We start from the raw sequence: 16,744 nt of genomic DNA on the forward strand, positions 1-16,744 counted from the left end.
GAAAAAAAAAGTGAATAAAACATTCTCAAAATGATGTGACAGTTCCATTTAAAATTCAATTTGGTATGTTCAAGCTTCACAAGCTATTTTTTAGGAGGGAAGGCTGTTGTATAAGACAACTCCTTGAGTCATGAGGCTTGGGATTTAGAAGATAAAACAATCTACCTTGCTTGGTACACTGTGTAATTGAAGTTCCGATAATGTCCATGAAAGATATGATAGATCAAGAATGTTTAAAATGGTAAAAATGCAACACGTAAAAATAAATAAAATTAAGGGAACATAAATGTGGAAAATAAACCACTATCTTGGGTTGTAGGAAATTAGGAATTCGAGACTTAGTTTGGTACAACTTCATTTCTAAAAAAAAAATCACCTTTTAGGTTTATTTTTAAAATTCATTGTATTTGGTAATTTTTTAGAAAAATCAATTTTTTTAGAATTTATAAGTCACCCACAACAGTTTTTAAAATCAACTTATTGCTTTTAGAAGTTGTTTTTATACAAAACTCAATAAATGTTAATATTTTTCTGTAAATTCTTAAATAACACATTTATCTTTAATATTCTCAATATGTCAAAAAAACAAATTATGTCCTTTTTTGTAGTTGACCATATCTACAGTAGTTTTGTTTAGATTTTATCAAACATTTTATTTATCGATAGCACTTTTAAAAGTAATATTTACCAAACGCAAATCTGTTTTAATTTACAGCTGATTTTTTTCACAATACAGTGGAAGTATTTTTTTTTTAAGTCGCAACAATACCAAATAAATCCTAAATCATATTGATAAATCAACTACATTATTTGTTCTAAAAAAAAGATTGTGTAAGTCCGTGAAAATATACATGGGTACATGCCAGTGTCGATAAGGAGGAGGTCCTCTAGTTTTCCTATTATGAAACTCATTAGGGATAGTGTATACCATTCTCCCTTTTAATCAAGGAATTGTGTATGAGATGAAATAGGAAAACTAAATTCAGAACAAGAAATTAATTAAGTAAAAGAATATAATAAATATATCGTTGATTTGCTCACAAGATAGGAGTAGTTTTAGAAGGAAGATAATAAAAATCTGAGTTTCACCAAAAAGATAAAAAAAACAAAAATAGAAGTAACTGAAGGTAAGTAGTGTACTTGGACAAAAAAAAAGAGGGGAAGTGAAAATGAGAGCATGAATAAATATGTGGCGCAGAGACTAGTCGATTCGATTTCGATTCGACTCCATACGTATTTGGCTCTTCTCTTCCCTGGAAGGCCAGGTGGTCTCCTCTGAGATTTCCAAGTAGAGAGGAAGAGCTGACCCAAGTCCGACGGGTATGTTTCTTTCTTCAATTCTCAAACAACCCAATACCAAAATCACACACTGCTAGTTTCACCCTTTATTGCTATGCTTGATCAAAAACTTGCATATATGTGTGGAACTGAAATGAAGCTCTGGGCTTCTGAAATGCTTTAATGAATCCAAGCCTCTCTTTCTCATTCCAAAGAGAGTCGATTCCAGATGAATCTGTAAACTGCTTACTGAATCATGCTGTTGGGTTTCTTCATATTCTTCTGACAAATTTACTTTGAGATTGACTTTCATTGGATTCATAACAAAGATACTTGCTTTAGCATAACTGTTCTGATAACATCCTATTACTATTAATGAATAATGATGCTTTTGTCTACTAAATCTGTTTTCTTTAGTTACAGAGATGATATATTTCCTTGTATTGTTTTCTTTTTGTTCCAACTGTCTATCTCAACAAATAAACATGGTGAACTATCTGCCTGGTGTTTCCTTTTTTCCAGACCCTGTTGACACATTGTTTTTAATGTTTTGATAGGTCGACGATGCTCGGACGATCCCTAGCCTCCCCATTGCTAGCCAATGATTCTGCACTACGCTTTTGCTATACCACTGTGAGTACCATCTCAAGTGAACATTGCTGGTGTCAGTTTGTTAAGAAATATGTTGATGCTTTACTCTGTAGTAGCTTAGATACTCAAATGGCTTTTATGTTGGCAAATGTATGAATTTGTCATATCTACATTTTTTGGTTCTCTCTTCTCCTCAACTTTTTCTTTTTTGCTTCCTTATAATTATATATTTATTGATTTTGTTTATTATAGACACACACAAAATACCCTAGACATACAGAGTTCGAGACTCTTTACTTCCCCCCTATATGTTATATGATAATAGTTTCTGGGTGCCTCCTCATTTTGGCAGGCTGGGTTCACAGTTTCTACTTAAAATTGAATGATTTTCATGTAAGCTGTATAATTTGAATGTCGGATTATTTGTTTTGGAATATTGTTTTCTAGAACATCTGTTCAGTCATATGTTGGAGTTTGGATTTATGATTTAACTGTTTTGATGTTCAACCCAATGCGATGATTTAGAAGGCGCAGTACATCATGATACAGAAGCTTGTTTAGAATATTGAACAGGGAAAAGTAAAGACCAATATTGTTAATGATAAGAAAAAATGGAATATTCGGTTATCAACTTAGTGGTCTACCATTTGCAAAGGGGCAGGTGATCTGTCTTTTCCTTCCAGTGTATGATTACTTTGAGGTTTTAGTAGTTATTAGAGTAAAGAAGGTTGACTTTGGTCACTCCATCTTCAGGGGCATTACTTTGAGGTTGTGGTAGTTTTTATTTCAGTAGAAGGTTGACTTTGGTCATTCCATCTTCAGATGCATCCCCCTCATTTTTCTTGAAAACATTGTACTATTGTTGGAAGGAAAAATTCCAAAAGATCATTGAATTGTAGTCTGATTAATACTATTTCAAAATTACTTGGCTGGAATGGTAATAGTTCTGACGAAAAAGAGGGGAGTAAGTGGATTTGCATAGGACAGATTAGGTTTTGAGTATCAACGCATCATTATGGCCTTATGGGCTTCAGTCGCTAACGGGTTCAAACAAATCTTATTTCATTCTCATAATGTGGACTGAGGGGGCTGCTCTATTCTATATGCGGCTGCTTTGTCTTAAAAATGATTTCCATTTTTGTTAGAATGTCGTGATTGCTGGCTTACTATTGTAATTATGCTCACTTTTCTGTGCTCTACTACGTAAGTATATAGAAATTTTAGCTCTGGATACAAAACTAATTTAGCCCAAGGATATCATTGACTTTGTTCTCAAATTCAACCCTGCTCAGTCGTTAGCATTTTTATGAAAGTGGACATGTTTAGAGTGAACAGATTGAAAATAAATAATGTCAATTCCCTGAGTGTATTTTTGCCCTTTGGATTTGCCTGCTGCATGTGGTTTTAATGCCTTCATCTCTTACTTCGTTTTGCTTTATATGGATTTCCCTTAAATGAAAGTAACACTGTGAGATGTGTAAAAAGTATCTTATGAAATGAACACAGCCTTAGATATGTTTTAAATGCACACAACCAAGAACAATTGTGTCTATCCAAGCGATGAAAGAGTAGAGATCCTTGGTGTCCCCTTGAGGTGACTTTTGACCTCACAATTAGCAGCCAGTATGTTCTTCTCTAATGTGAACAAATCTTTTGTATGCGTGCATGACAGTTTTAACTTTTGACTTGTCAGTACATTAGTAGTTCAAGTTTTCTGCTTATGGCCTGTGAAAAATTTGACATTCCCTTCTAATTTAATCTTGAAGATTTTCTGTTCTTGTTCTTTTATCAGTATGCTTTACTTAATCTATTGCAATTCTCGTGCAGACTGAGATTTTAACTGCTGCACCAAATATAGGATCTCTACATGTGAATTGTTTTTCACAAAGCCTGAATAGAGCAGCTTGTGCACCGAGTATTTCTAAGAAGAAATGGGTATTGCATTCAACTGCAGAAAATAGAAACGTGACTTTGACTGATGATGACCGGAAGACATTAGAAGCATGTCTAGATGCTCTGTCTGCATTGAGTATCAGTACTGAAGAGGGAGACAAGATACTTGGGAAAGCTTTTGGTCTGATTCATTCACCCTACTGGGGTGAAGAAAGAAAAAACAAAGTTCCAAAATTTGAGATTGTATGCGAAAAGATGGACTACCTTAGGAGTTTAAACCTGTCTGACGATGATTTGAGTAAGTTGCTTAAAAAATTCCCAGAAGTTCTTGGATGTAATCTTGAACATGAGATGAAAACCAATGTTCAGCTTTTGGAAAAGCAATGGGGAATAAAAGGAAAATCGCTTCGAAATCTTCTCCTTAGAAATCCAAGAGTGTTGGGTTACAATGTTGATTGCAAGGGAGATTGTATAGCACAATGCACCCGTTGCTGGGTTCGATTTTAGACTTTCTAGAAGAGCTTAATTTTGTCTTTGTTCCAAATTTATTTCACAATGAATTGGATTCAATGTAAAGATTCATATAATCTGTAGGACTGTAAAATCTATAAAAGTGGAATATATGAAATTAAGATGAATTAATTGTATTATGCTTACGCATCTTAATTGACTGGTTTAAAGTTCAAATATTTTGTGGAGAAGGTATTTGTGTTTGTGTTGTGAGACTTAATTTAGTCATGTTGAGCACTTTTTTTTTTGACACATCATTGAACAATGCCACAATTTTTTTATTGGAATGCCAAGTTGTTAACTTCAAAAGAATACATCAAAATGGGTACGTTACTCTTTAACTCTTATAAGAGAGAACCTCAACTCAAAACAAGTACTAGCAACTAATTCCATGAGCCACAACGGCCCCTGCTTCACTGATGTGCAACTCCATCATGTCGCATTTTACATGCTTCTATGAGACGGGTAAGTCTTGATCATCTAGAGAAAATTCCAAATAACATAAAATTTTGTTAGTGTGTCATTGTGAATTTGTTATCCTTGTCAATTGTAATAATGTTTTTTTTTTTGAGAAAAAATAATGTTCATTGACACAATGTGTTAGGATCACAATTATTAAGATGGGTCATGTATTAACCTATGAGTAATCTTATTCTATTTTGGGCCATATATTTGTGATGGGCTTTTGGGTCGGGTCATCATTCCAGATCCTTATGGTATTCTGGTTGTAACGATTATATAAACTGTGAGCTGCACTTTGTATGGGGATATCAATGAAAATGAATATGAAGTTTATTTAGTTTATTTCCTTTTTGTATTGTTAATTTCGCTTCAATCTTCTTGTTGCAACCCGGAGGCTGTTCCAATAAGGACCAACTTCGTGCGGACTTTTTGTCAGGACTTTTAAACTCAATCATTGGATAAAATTGATGGTTTTCATTTTAAGTGCAAAATAGGATGGGATACACATAATCAACCCTCACATCTCCCCAGTTCCTTTTCCTCTTCATCTCCATGGTAAACCACCTCCTCTGCCCCTCTTCCCAAACTGTAGAGAAGAGCAATAATCCCAAAGTTGGTTGTAGCAACATCATATCGCATCACCGTAAGAATTGACTCGCCGTCTCACATCTCTTCACTTTCTCTCTTCTTCTCTCTCATCTACTTCGAAGACCCCGACGGTATCGGCGAGGACTATATCTGATCCTCACCCCTCTCTTAACCCAAACACTCCTCACCACCACCACCCCCACCTCCCAACAATTAGTCCTCCCAGATTTGACTGTTCTCGTTCCTAATTCTTCCATCACTATTTGAATAAGACCAACAATCTAAAAAAATACTGTGAAAAAGGGTAAGATAGTAACAAATCAAGACATCTATGATTTTGATTCTGAGTTAAATCTTTAGGTTATGATTTCAATCCATTAATTTTTATTACCATAACACCAAAATGTTGAAGGGTAAAATGCATAATCACATATTAATCCTTCTTTTCTTTATAGCTGGGAAATGGTTATGAACTTATGATGGAGAGGATGATAGAGATGGAGATGAAAGGGCGGAGGAGGACGTTGCGACAGAAGAGGAAATGGGTGAGTTGATTCGGTGTATGCAGTTCTATTTTGCTTTTAAAATGAAAAATGTTCCTTTAATCTGATGATTGAGTTTAAAAGTCCTTATGAAGTCCGCAAGAAGTTGGTCCTTATTGGAACAGCCTCTGTTGCAACCCTATGTATGGATTTTGACCCTAACATTTGGTATCAGAGACCTTCGGTCCATATGGGCGAGCTATATCATGTTACTAGTTATCCCACCCTACCGTCGCCGCAACTTGCGTCTGACGATCCCGCCCTCCCTTCTCCATGGAAAGTGTTATTTGATTGTTATGGGCTTTTCTACTACTGGATATAAAAACAAACGTCACCCAGCTTGAAAGGCCTTGGGTTTCGTCTATGTCGTCGTCTTCATCACTTTACCCATCATACTCTGCATACCCATCATTTCCTCCACTTGCTAGCTCCGGGTATACACTACCCTCCCACTACCACAATCTCGGTCACCAACATCCGGAACCGCCTACGATGGTCATTAATGGCTACACACTTACTCTCCAATTTCCTTTCCCCACCCAGAAAGATACAAACTTCAACCCACCCCTTCACTCCCACTCGCATCCACTGTGGAACCATATTTTCCTTCCTTTCAGCCACAATATGTCGTCAATCAATCAATTCCCACATTTCAGTCACAAATTATGTGTCCCAATTCACTAGCACATAAAACCCAGTAGCCGCAACCATCCCCTTTCTTCACAAAATCAAGCCCCGATAGCCAACCCTAACCCACAGTTTGATGCAACACTACATGCTTGCCTCGTCGCTTTTCAGAAATTCAACCACACCCTAACAACCAAGATGCAAAAGTGTTAGAGTCAACTTCAAGAGTCTCGTGTCAAATTGGGGCAACTTCGAAAAACTTCCACCAAACTTCGAGCTTCTGCAACCTTTGCACACAGTGCTCCACAATATGCTTCGGCAGACCCGACGCTCCCAACCCCTTGGAGAGGCTTAATTGATGGTTCATTGGGTTCCTTGTATTATTGGAATTCAGAAACTAACGAGACCCAGTATGAGAGGCCATGTCAAGAGGTTCCTCAAACTCCACCAACATTCACTTCTTATTTGTGCCGTGCTGAAGTTATTTCTTCATACCTACTACATCATATGTACTTACCTTAAAGGGAGGAAGGGAGGTCCAACATCATGTGTACATGTTCATATTTTGAGTTTGGAGTTAGTGCAGCATATGTATCATATTGACTTGCTGTTTGGTCGGATCAAGGCCATTGTTGCAAGTATTTTTATTCTATTGCACTTAATGACACCACTTCCTTGTCAGAGGAACTCTCCACTAGTTCATTTGCTCAATTGCCCACATTTATGTCGATAGGGTTGGTCCAGCCTCAACATGAACACAAGAAGTGGTCTGTTGCAATTATTCTTGCGCTTATCTCAAGTTGCTTGCATGTTATTGATCACATGAAAAAGTTTAAGGATACTACAAGACTTGTTCAGGTTATGTGTAGTTGCAAGAACACTCTTGCAAAAGAAACATAGGGAGTTGGCTTGGGGTTTTCTTGCCACGATTTGCTCATCAGAGCTGTTGTTGCTACAAGTGATGAGAAGAAGTTGCACATTGCCATGATTTCTCAGCAATCCCTTGTTGATTGCAGACCTCGAACTCTTTGCTTAGTGTTCTCCTACCGAGCTCTTTTATCATTCGGGATTAAAGACCATTTCATAGTTCTTAGTGTGCTTCATTTACCCATATATTCTTGAAACAATAATACAAGTGATGCATAAACTGGAGAGATGATTTTTGTGTATGAGTACATGGCTCCTGAGTCATTGCCTCAACAGCTCCGTGGTGATAACAAAGCCTTATGAGAGCCAGTTGCTTGGGGTCTACAATTCGCTGCACATTGTTCTTTCTCAAGGCATGAGGACATGGCTTCTTTTAGGGGGGCATGATTGTTAGGTTCACAATTACTAAGATGGGTCATGTATTAGCCTATGAGTAAATCTTATTCTATTTTGGGTCAGATATCTGTAATGGGCTTTTGGGTCGGGTCGTCATTCTGGATCCTTAGAGTATTCTGGTCGTACCGAGTATTATCACACTCTATACGGGACATCAATGAAAATGAATAGAAAGTTTATTTAGTTTATTTCCTTTTCGTATTGTTAATTTCGCTTCAATCTTTTTGTTGCAACCCTATGTATGAATTCTGATCCTAACACAATGACACATAGTATAGTTTGATAACGAAAAACTGAACCCGATTTCCCATTCAAACCGGTACCAGTTACGATCCTAAAATAAAAAACGGGTCGGGTAAAAGGGTTTAGGCCTTTAGGGCTTTGATTTATTTATGTGTATGTTGAGCTTCTCTCTCTCTCAGTATTTTCCCCATCTGAAAACTCTCGCTGTGCTTCTCAGATACTCTCAGGTACCACATCTCTTCTCTCTACTACCCTTATATATCTGATTTTATAGCTTCAGTTTTGTTTATATCCAATCGTTCTTCTTCAATAGTGTGTTTGATTTTGCTTATAAAAGCTAAGAACACTACTTCTGAGTTCTGGGTTCTACAGAGAAAACCCACTTTATAGTTTGATTGACAAAGTTGAATTCTGGGTTCTCTTGTAAAAGATTTAACTTTTTCTAATTTTTAGGGGGGGGGGGGGGGTTAATTTTAGATATGGTTGTGGATAGTTTTAGGGTTATGGGCTCAGTCTAATTAAGCTTTGGGGTTTAAGTAGGGATAGTAAGATTGAGGCTGCTTAATTGTTATAACTAATACCAACTGTTTTTTTTTTTTGGGTTTATTTCGTCAGTGATTTAGGGTTGACAGAGACACAGAGCCCTGAAAAATGGAGCCAGAGAGAAAGCTAACGGGGGCGGCTGCTACGGTGTTCCAAGAAGGCGTAGGGTTAGTTATGTCTCGGTGGTCGGCGCTCCAATTGGCCGTCGAGAACGAGTGGGGCGGCCGTGACTCGCGCCAAAAGGCCGAGCAGCTCGTTTCCGACATCGTCTACTGGGTCAATCACTCCACCGGTACTTTTTTATGTACCCAAAGTTTCCTACTCTTACTTCATATGTAGTCGATAAATTATGAATCTTTGTGCCGGAAACTCTCCAATTCCATCACTCAATTATGAGCTTGCAATGTGGTCTAACTCATCTCTACTATTTAATTTGTCAAAGGAAATATGTGAATTCTCATTCTGATAGTTATGTGCCGCATTCTTTTGCAGAACCTCTATATATAGATGATTTAGAAGAAATGCTGATTGAAGCTATGAGCTCCCTCAATACTTTGATAGAGGATGGTAGCATTGAGGAGGTATGTTTCAGACTTTCAACACATCATTTTATTAGATATATTGTAACTTCTTGATGGATTGTGTTGCAAGTTGCGCCATTTTCTTAGACATATTGTAACATCTTGATGGCTTGTATTACAAATATTTTTTGTTGTGCTATGCTTGTGGAGGGAGTGTACATTCAGAGATTGTCTGTTGTTCTGATTCAGTCCTTTGTTAAATGTATAATCTTTCAAATTCTTTTATTGTCATTAAATGTACGGCTTTAGTCAGCTGAGTCTCTTCACAGGTAGATGAAAAGCAAATTATTGTGACTAGTGGATATAAGGGATGCAATCTTGTGCCTCTGTGTCATTGTTTTTCTCTTTTTTCATTTCTTTTGCGGATTTATCAAGGTATTCCTGTAAAGTTAGTAATTATGCTTAGAGAATACTAGGAGAATGTGTACATTGGATTTCAAGTCTATTGAAAGCTTAAGGCTGGTTGATATCTAGACTCAATTTCTTACTTTAATGGTTTATTTTGTCTTTATATTTGCACGAGTAGTTGGTAGTTCAAAAATTATGCAAGGAGAAAGTTCAGCTAGCAACTCTTTCTAGTGAGAGCTCAAGAAAGTCTATGCAAGTGGATATGTGGGATGGAATTTAAAGGGCTGTTTTATCTCTATAGTGTTTTTAAAACTTATGATTGGTTTTGCAATTTGCACAGGTTGCTGAAAAAATAATGATTATGCATCAAGAATGTTTGGATTGCAATTTCAAGTCTATTGAAAGCCTAAGGGAAGCCATTAGTCGAAGAGCTCCTACTCCTCATGTTAAACAGGTAAGTTCTATTGTACATTAGGAGTCATTTTGTTGAAGAAATGCCTGTGGACATTGTTTTTTTTTCATCCTCTTCCTTACTCATGCCAGGTTTTGGATGATGATGAAGACAGTGATGGCGACGATGATGATACTGATCCTACCATGAATAAAGATGAGGCATCTGGTATGATTGTGGACGAACCAGAGTCTTCTGCAGTAGAGCCAAAGACCAAGCAGGCAGTCGAATCAGAAGATGGCTGGGAGGTGGTCGGACCAAGAAGAGGTTGGGGTAAAAGAAATTAGGTTGGAATATTAATACCTTCTTTGACAGTTATGCAGGTAATTTCTATTGTACATTTGTACATAAATAGTTTCAACAGCTCTTTGAGTTTGCCAATTCCTTTTTTTTTTTTTTGGGGGTTGAAGAAGTACATGTGGACATTGGTTTTCATCCTCTTCCTTACTCATGCCAGGTTTTGGATGATGACAAAGACGGTGAGGACGTTGGTTGGGACATTGGTGGGACGTTGGACTACCTCCCAAGAAGAGGTCGGGGTAATAGAAATTATCTCTGAATATTAATATTTTTGATGGGCGAGGAAGTGGCTGCCTTAATTTTACTGGCTTCAGTATTTAATCATTACGGACACGGTTAGAATTTGGGCATCATTACGGGCTTCAATCTTTAGTCAGTTGACTTATATCGTATTCCATTCTAGTATTGTGGATTGAGGGGGCTGCTCTATCCTATATGTGGCTGCTTTATCTTAAATATTTTCTTGTTCTGTTGGGATCTAGAGCATTAAGTGGTACGTGTAAAGAAAGTTTTGCTTTGTATACAGCTTAACACCAAGGATTGTCGTTGAATTTGTTGCAATTTCAACCTGCTCAGTCTTTAGGCCGGATGTGTTCAGTGGAGAAACGATGGTTTAATTCCTTCATCTCTTCGTTTGGTCCAGTTTTCCCTTTAATGAGAATAACACGTAATGAAATCTAAATGAAGACAACATAAGATAGCACAGTTTGGATGCATACAACAAAAAACATTGTAACTATCCAAGGGATTCCAAGCCATGGAAGGGTAGAGATCTTTTTTTTCTTTTTTTTATTCGATTAGTAAAAGAATACAAAAAAACCTACAAGGAAAACCTACAAGCCATGGAAGGGTAGAGATCTTTGGTGTCCCCTCCATGCAAGAATTTAGCAGCCGGTGTGTTCTCTGGTGTGAACTAGTTGCTTTTGTATGGATGCATGAAAACCGATGTGATCAATTGTAACTTGTGACTTCACATTATATCTGTAGTGCAAGCGGTAAGCTTTCTTATGGTCTGAAAAGGCATGATGCAGTGCCCCTAATATTACCTGAAAGGTTTTCCGTTATTCTTCTGTAAGTATTCAGTGCGCTTTACTTGTTATCTTGCCGGGTTTTGAAACAGTGTCCAAATTATACAAGAGAAAATATGGATAACCTTACAGGCTTATTTCGACCCAAATATGAGTAGAAAATAAGTCTCCACTGCTGATGCTCTTAGGAGTTTCCTAATCTCTCATCTCTATAAGTACTGCACAAGAATGACGATCGATAAGCAAAATTAAGTGTAGAAACAGACCTCTCTCTCTCTCTCTCTCAACCATTAGAGGATCGAGCATTTGAGCTCGATGTAGTTAATGTGATTCAAGCTGGTTCTTTCTGTTGTCAATGCCACTGATGGTTGTACTTTTAATTGAATCACCTGTCTTCTTCATAAAACCTCTTCAGCTTTCTGGGATTGAGCTGAGAAAAGAAAGAAAAAACAAAGGTTCATGCCTGCAGACTAGTAGTTGATAGTTGCCATTTTAACATGTTTGTAGGTGATATAGCTATTAGCGAAAGATTAGTGATTAGTCCAGTACTAAAACTACATAATTATAACTCTCTAAACTTGTCTGCCATAATTTGTAGTGTGTTGATTCACAGGACACTAACCTTGAACTAAATTTCAATGAAAATTAGAGTGTACCAATATGACTATCTAGTGGAAGAGCATACTATCACTTTGTCAGCAGAATCTGTTATGAGTTTTTGGTAGTTGCCTATACAAACAACCATTTCACAACTAAAATCAATATAGTCTCTTCCCAATTATATACTATGAAACAAAGAACAAATCCAGGGGAATTGTTTACATTAGAATCAAAAGTTGGAAGCTAGCTAATTATCAGCATACCTTAATTTATATCTACCATCTGTGTTTCTCTCAATTGAAAGTCACAGAGTATCTCAAATTTTTCGTTTACATAGCAATGAACACACAGAGAGCTCATTATATAAACGATTGAGCAAAACTTTAGTTTATAATCACCGGACCCAATAAGCAGCTGAGTTACCAAACACAGCCTATATAGCATGAGAAACTCTTCACTTCACTACCTAAGACATCATCACAAAGCCATCATCACTTCCACCCACCAATTCCTCCACTTGTTCTCCTCCTTACCTTCCCCTCTTCTCGAATCGCAAAACACATCTCTCCATTCTCTTCCAATCCAAACCCGGAGGCGTGCATTAGTCTATCTCTTACAACTAGGCCTTCCGAACAAACCCAAAACAATCCACGCTCAGGTTCTCGCATTGGGTTTTCGACAGGATGTCTTCCTGTCCAATCTTCTTCTTGATTCGTACAAGAGATGTGGGTTGATTGTTTATGCACGGAAGGTGTTTGATACAATGCCTGAGAGGAGCTCCGTCACTTGGTCCTCCATGGTTTCGATGTACGCCAAACATGGCAAGAGTGAGGAAGCACTGTATGTGTTCTCGGAGTTTCATAGAAGCTCTGATGGGAGGCCGAATGAGTATACGTTGCCTAGTGTTATTCGGGCTTGTACGCAATTAGGAGGTGCTGATCAAGGCGCCCAAGTACATTGTTTTGTTGTAAAGACTGGTTTTGATAAGGAAGTCTTTGTGGGTACTTCTTTGATTGATTTTTATGTGAAAATGGGTGATATGGAGGAGGCGAGATTGATTTTTGATGGGTTGGATGTTAGAAGCGCGGTTACTTGGACTATAGTCATAGCAGGGAACGCGAAAAGTGGGAGGAGTGAGGAGGCTTTGGAACTGTTTTGTCGTATGAGGGACAGTGATGTTGTTCCGGATAAATATGTGCTCTCTGCTCTTCTGACGGCATGTTCTGCGCTCAAGTTTGTTGGAGGCGGCAAGCAGATCCATGCTTATGCGCTGAGAAGGGGAACGGAAATGGATGTTCTGGTGGTTAATGTACTAGTAGATTTCTACACAAAGTGCAGTCAAGTCCAGGCGGGTCAGAAGCTATTTGATAAGATGGTGGATAAGGACCTTATATCATGGACCACAATGATAGCAGGGTATATGCAGAACTCAATGCACATGGAGGCCGTTAAGCTATTTTCTGACATGACCAGATCGGGTTGGAAGCCAGACGGATATGGGTGCAGTAGCATTCTTACTTCATGTGGTTCACTTGGGGCTCTAAAACATGGGAGACAAGTGCACGCTTATACTATAAGGGGTGATCTTGTCTGCGAATATTATGTGAAGAATAGTTTGATTGATATGTATGCAAAATGTGATTCACTGAACGACGCAAGAAGAGTTTTTGATTCCATGACTGATCATAATGTGGTCTCTTACAATGCAATGATTGAAGGATACTCAAGACAGGAGAAGTTGGTTGAAGCTTTGGATCTTTTCAATCTGATGAGGCTTAGATTGGTCCGGCCTAGTATCTTGACATTTGTCAGTCTTCTTGGTGTCTCAGCTGCTTCATTGACCTTGGAATTAAGCAAGCAAATCCATGGGCTGACCACCAAGTACGGATTATCCTTGGATGTTTTTGCGGGCAGCGCTCTCATAGATGTTTATTCCAAGTGTTCATGTATTCAAGAAGCTAAACTTGTATTCGAGGAAATGAATGAAAAAGACATAGTAGTGTGGAATGCAATGTTTTGCGGATACGCCCAACAGCTGGATAGTGAAGAGGCTTTTAAGTTGTACTCAGAACTACAGGTATCGAGACAAATTCCTAATGAGTTTACTTTTGCTTCCCTAATCTCAGCAGCCAGCAACCTAGCAAGTATCCAGCATGGTCAAAAGTTTCACAGCCAGATCATTAGAATTGGTCTTGAGAATGATCCTTTTGTCACAAATGCCCTTGTGGATATGTATTCCAAGTGTGGAAACATTCACGAGGCTCACAAAATATTCGATTCCAGAACTTTTAAAGATGTTGCCTGTTGGAATTCCATTATTTCAACGTATGCTCATCATGGAGAAGCAGAAAATGCTATTTTGATGTTTGAAAAAATGATGAAAGGGGGATTAAAACCCAACTATATTACATTTGTGGGTTTGCTATCAGCTTGTAGCCATGCAGGCCTTTTGGAAGACGGACTTCGTCACTTTGAATCAATGCCTTCGTTTGGAATTGAACCAGGGATAGACCATTATTCTTGCATCGTTTCTCTCCTGGGACGTGCTGGTAAATTATATGAAGCTAAGGAATTTATTGAGAAAATGCCAATGGAACCAGCAGCAATTCTATGGAGGAGTTTCCTGAGTGCATGTACAGCTGCAGGTAATGTTGAATTGGGGATCTATGCAGCAGAGATGACAATTTTGAGTGATCCAAAGGATAGTGGATCATATATCTTACTTTCAAATATGTATGCAGCTGAAGGTATGTGGGATGATGTCAAGAGGGTGAGGGAAAAAATGGAGTGTAATGGTGTAGTAAAAGAAACTGGACGTAGTTGGGTTTAGGAGAGGTTGACAAGCCTATTTACTGAAAAATTAAAAGAGATAATTGTGAAACTCGTCTGATTTTTTCAATTTTAGCCAATCTGACTACGCAGATCAAAGGCATTGGTTTTGTGCCTGATACTACAGCATGTATGGTTCATGCTTGAGCAATCGTGCCAAGTGGAGCTGCCAACGGCATGTGCGCCTGAACAACTATGAAAATAGACTTCACAGGTGCATCTTTCTGAACTCTGAAGTGAAGATTATGCTCGACATGCAAAATGTTGGGCTACCTTTAGTCGAGATATTTAAGCTGGTGAATCAATCTAGGCTTTGAGTAATGCAGAAGGTTTACCATCTGAATGTAAGTGCATATGTGCAAACATAATGGAGGAAGATTCTTTGTTGGGATTGAAACATAAGTCGCATTCAAGAAGCTGGTACAGACATCACTGGAGCGGATGATTTGATGAAATACAGAGATCACACCTAGTGGTAGTCCAAAATAGAAAAGATTGATTCTAATTGTGTACATGCATGAAGGTATTAAATGCAAGTTGATGTTCTATTTGCAGCTTAGAGAATGAGAGATACTTCAGCGGAGAAGTTCAATTATCAAGCATGATGGGAAAAGCATTGGTAAAATATCATTTCTTGATGTTGTCTTCATTGAATTACTGTGATTTAGTTTTCCAGAGGTTCTAGTTCTCCAAAGTTCAAAGTTGCATCACTTGTGTGGAGTATCACGTATGGTATGGCCTATGGGTTTCTACCATGTACTATGAAGCGTAGTGTTACAATGGAAGAGAAGTTCAGCCATTTGATTCAGAGTTTATCATGTACGCAACTTGGGGGGTGGGAGTCTGCAGCAATGTTCGGAAGGACAACGTTCTTCTTGCCCATGTCACCTGGTCAGTTCTATAATTTTACCAAATTTCACAATTACTCAATTCTTCTATGATGAATTGCCATTGGCACTCTACATAAACTTCTAAACATATAACTTTCAAAAGTGCAAGCTTGGGTTAAGTCTTGCTATCCTCGTACATATTTACTTCTCTCTGATTTAAGGAGAGATAAACCCTAACCCATAGCCAGAAGTTGAGGGAGAGGCCATCGATTTTCCCTAATCTAATAAAAATGCTGAAATGTCAAGCCCCCATTAGACAGTTTTAATGACGTGGCAAATGAAGTTATTCAGTTATTGTCAAGTATCCATACAGTACTAGTATTCAACTTTTCAGACTTGGAATATGCAGAAGTAGCAGTGTTTGCTCCAGTATCATGAGGCTAAACAATTTTGTATATATCTCCATAAAACTGGACGTAGTTTCGAGGGGCATTATTTGAAGAGATCATTTGGAAGGAGTTGCTGAAAACTTAAAACTTAAAAGAGATCATTGTGAAACTGATGTGATCATTTTCTTAGCCAATCTGACTACGCAGATCAAAGGCATTGGTTTTGTGGCAGATACTACAGCATCGTGTCAAGTGGAGCTGCCAATGGCATGTGGTCCTGAACAACTATGAAAATAGAATTCACAGTTGCATCTTTCTGAACTCTGAAGTGAAGATTACGCTCGACATGGTACCGCTGAGATGAGAATGCATATATATATGCTTGAGAAGGCATGGCCTAAAATCACATATAAAACTTCAGTTGTTCCATACAAAACATTTTGTGGTTTGAACTTTGAAAAGTGACATGAGCTCCTTACTCAACCGTGACTCAGCTCTATGTTTAGAGTGCATTATGCATAATTACTTTGTTTTCTTGGTACGTTGGGATTTCGGTTATAAATATTGAGTTATTGACCAACAGCTTTTTTCTCAAGAATTCATGTTAGAAAGATACTTTGAATTCAAATTCTTTGAAGACTTTTATTTCTTGTTTTTGTTTAAGTCAGTTAAGCTATCAACTTTATTATATGATGTTTACTCGAATCTGTGTTACAAATTGTTCCTGATTCTTCCTTGAATATATGGATGAATTTGCCATTTCTGATTATTGGGTTAGCTAGTTTCCT

General features: G+C 37.8%; 3 protein-coding genes across 4 annotated transcripts; all 3 read left to right on the plus strand.

Moving 5' to 3' along the window:
- The first annotated feature begins 1,204 nt into the window (after nucleotides 1-1,204).
- On the plus strand, nucleotides 1,205-4,400 carry LOC126796110 (uncharacterized). Of its 2 annotated transcripts, none has more exons than XM_050522876.1 (3): nucleotides 1,205-1,320; nucleotides 1,836-1,911; nucleotides 3,697-4,400. In XM_050522876.1, the coding sequence occupies exons 2-3, from the start codon at nucleotides 1,843-1,845 to the stop codon at nucleotides 4,267-4,269; spliced, it is 642 nt and encodes a 213-aa protein (XP_050378833.1). In that variant the 5' UTR covers nucleotides 1,205-1,320; nucleotides 1,836-1,842; the 3' UTR covers nucleotides 4,270-4,400. The 2 variants fall into 2 exon arrangements, with proteins under 2 accessions (XP_050378833.1, XP_050378831.1); XM_050522874.1 differs by lacking the exon at nucleotides 1,205-1,320 and adding an exon at nucleotides 1,364-1,515.
- A 3,736-nt stretch (nucleotides 4,401-8,136) lies between these two features.
- On the plus strand, nucleotides 8,137-10,864 carry LOC126796111 (pre-rRNA-processing protein TSR2-like). Its single transcript, XM_050522877.1, has 6 exons — nucleotides 8,137-8,284; nucleotides 8,673-8,892; nucleotides 9,093-9,181; nucleotides 9,870-9,983; nucleotides 10,073-10,303; nucleotides 10,438-10,864. The coding sequence occupies exons 2-5, from the start codon at nucleotides 8,709-8,711 to the stop codon at nucleotides 10,265-10,267; spliced, it is 582 nt and encodes a 193-aa protein (XP_050378834.1). The 5' UTR covers nucleotides 8,137-8,284; nucleotides 8,673-8,708; the 3' UTR covers nucleotides 10,268-10,303; nucleotides 10,438-10,864.
- Nucleotides 10,865-12,350: 1,486 nt separating this feature from the next.
- LOC126796107 (pentatricopeptide repeat-containing protein At4g39530-like) lies at nucleotides 12,351-16,245 on the plus strand. Its single transcript, XM_050522870.1, is given in 3 exon segments — nucleotides 12,351-14,735; nucleotides 14,738-15,628; nucleotides 15,977-16,245. Coding segments are annotated over 2 exon segments (2,532 nt in total). The 3' UTR covers nucleotides 14,885-15,628; nucleotides 15,977-16,245.
- Nucleotides 16,246-16,744: the final 499 nt, after the last annotated feature.

Source organism: Argentina anserina, chromosome 5, assembly GCF_933775445.1.
Source record: "Argentina anserina chromosome 5, drPotAnse1.1, whole genome shotgun sequence".
Lineage (NCBI taxonomy): Eukaryota > Viridiplantae > Streptophyta > Magnoliopsida > Rosales > Rosaceae > Argentina > Argentina anserina.

Bases quoted from the DNA above. Each gene is read 5' to 3' on its own strand.
- LOC126796110 (XM_050522874.1), top strand. The intron at 1,912-3,696 runs GTGAGTACCATC...ATTCTCGTGCAG, and splicing joins TACGCTTTTGCTATACCACT to ACTGAGATTTTAACTGCTGC.
- LOC126796111 (XM_050522877.1), top strand. From the start codon at position 8,709: ATGGAGCCAGAGAGAAAGCTAACGGGGGCGGCTGCTACGGTGTTCCAA. The intron at 8,893-9,092 runs GTACTTTTTTAT...ATTCTTTTGCAG, and splicing joins CTGGGTCAATCACTCCACCG to AACCTCTATATATAGATGAT. The intron at 9,182-9,869 runs GTATGTTTCAGA...CAATTTGCACAG, and splicing joins AGGATGGTAGCATTGAGGAG to GTTGCTGAAAAAATAATGAT.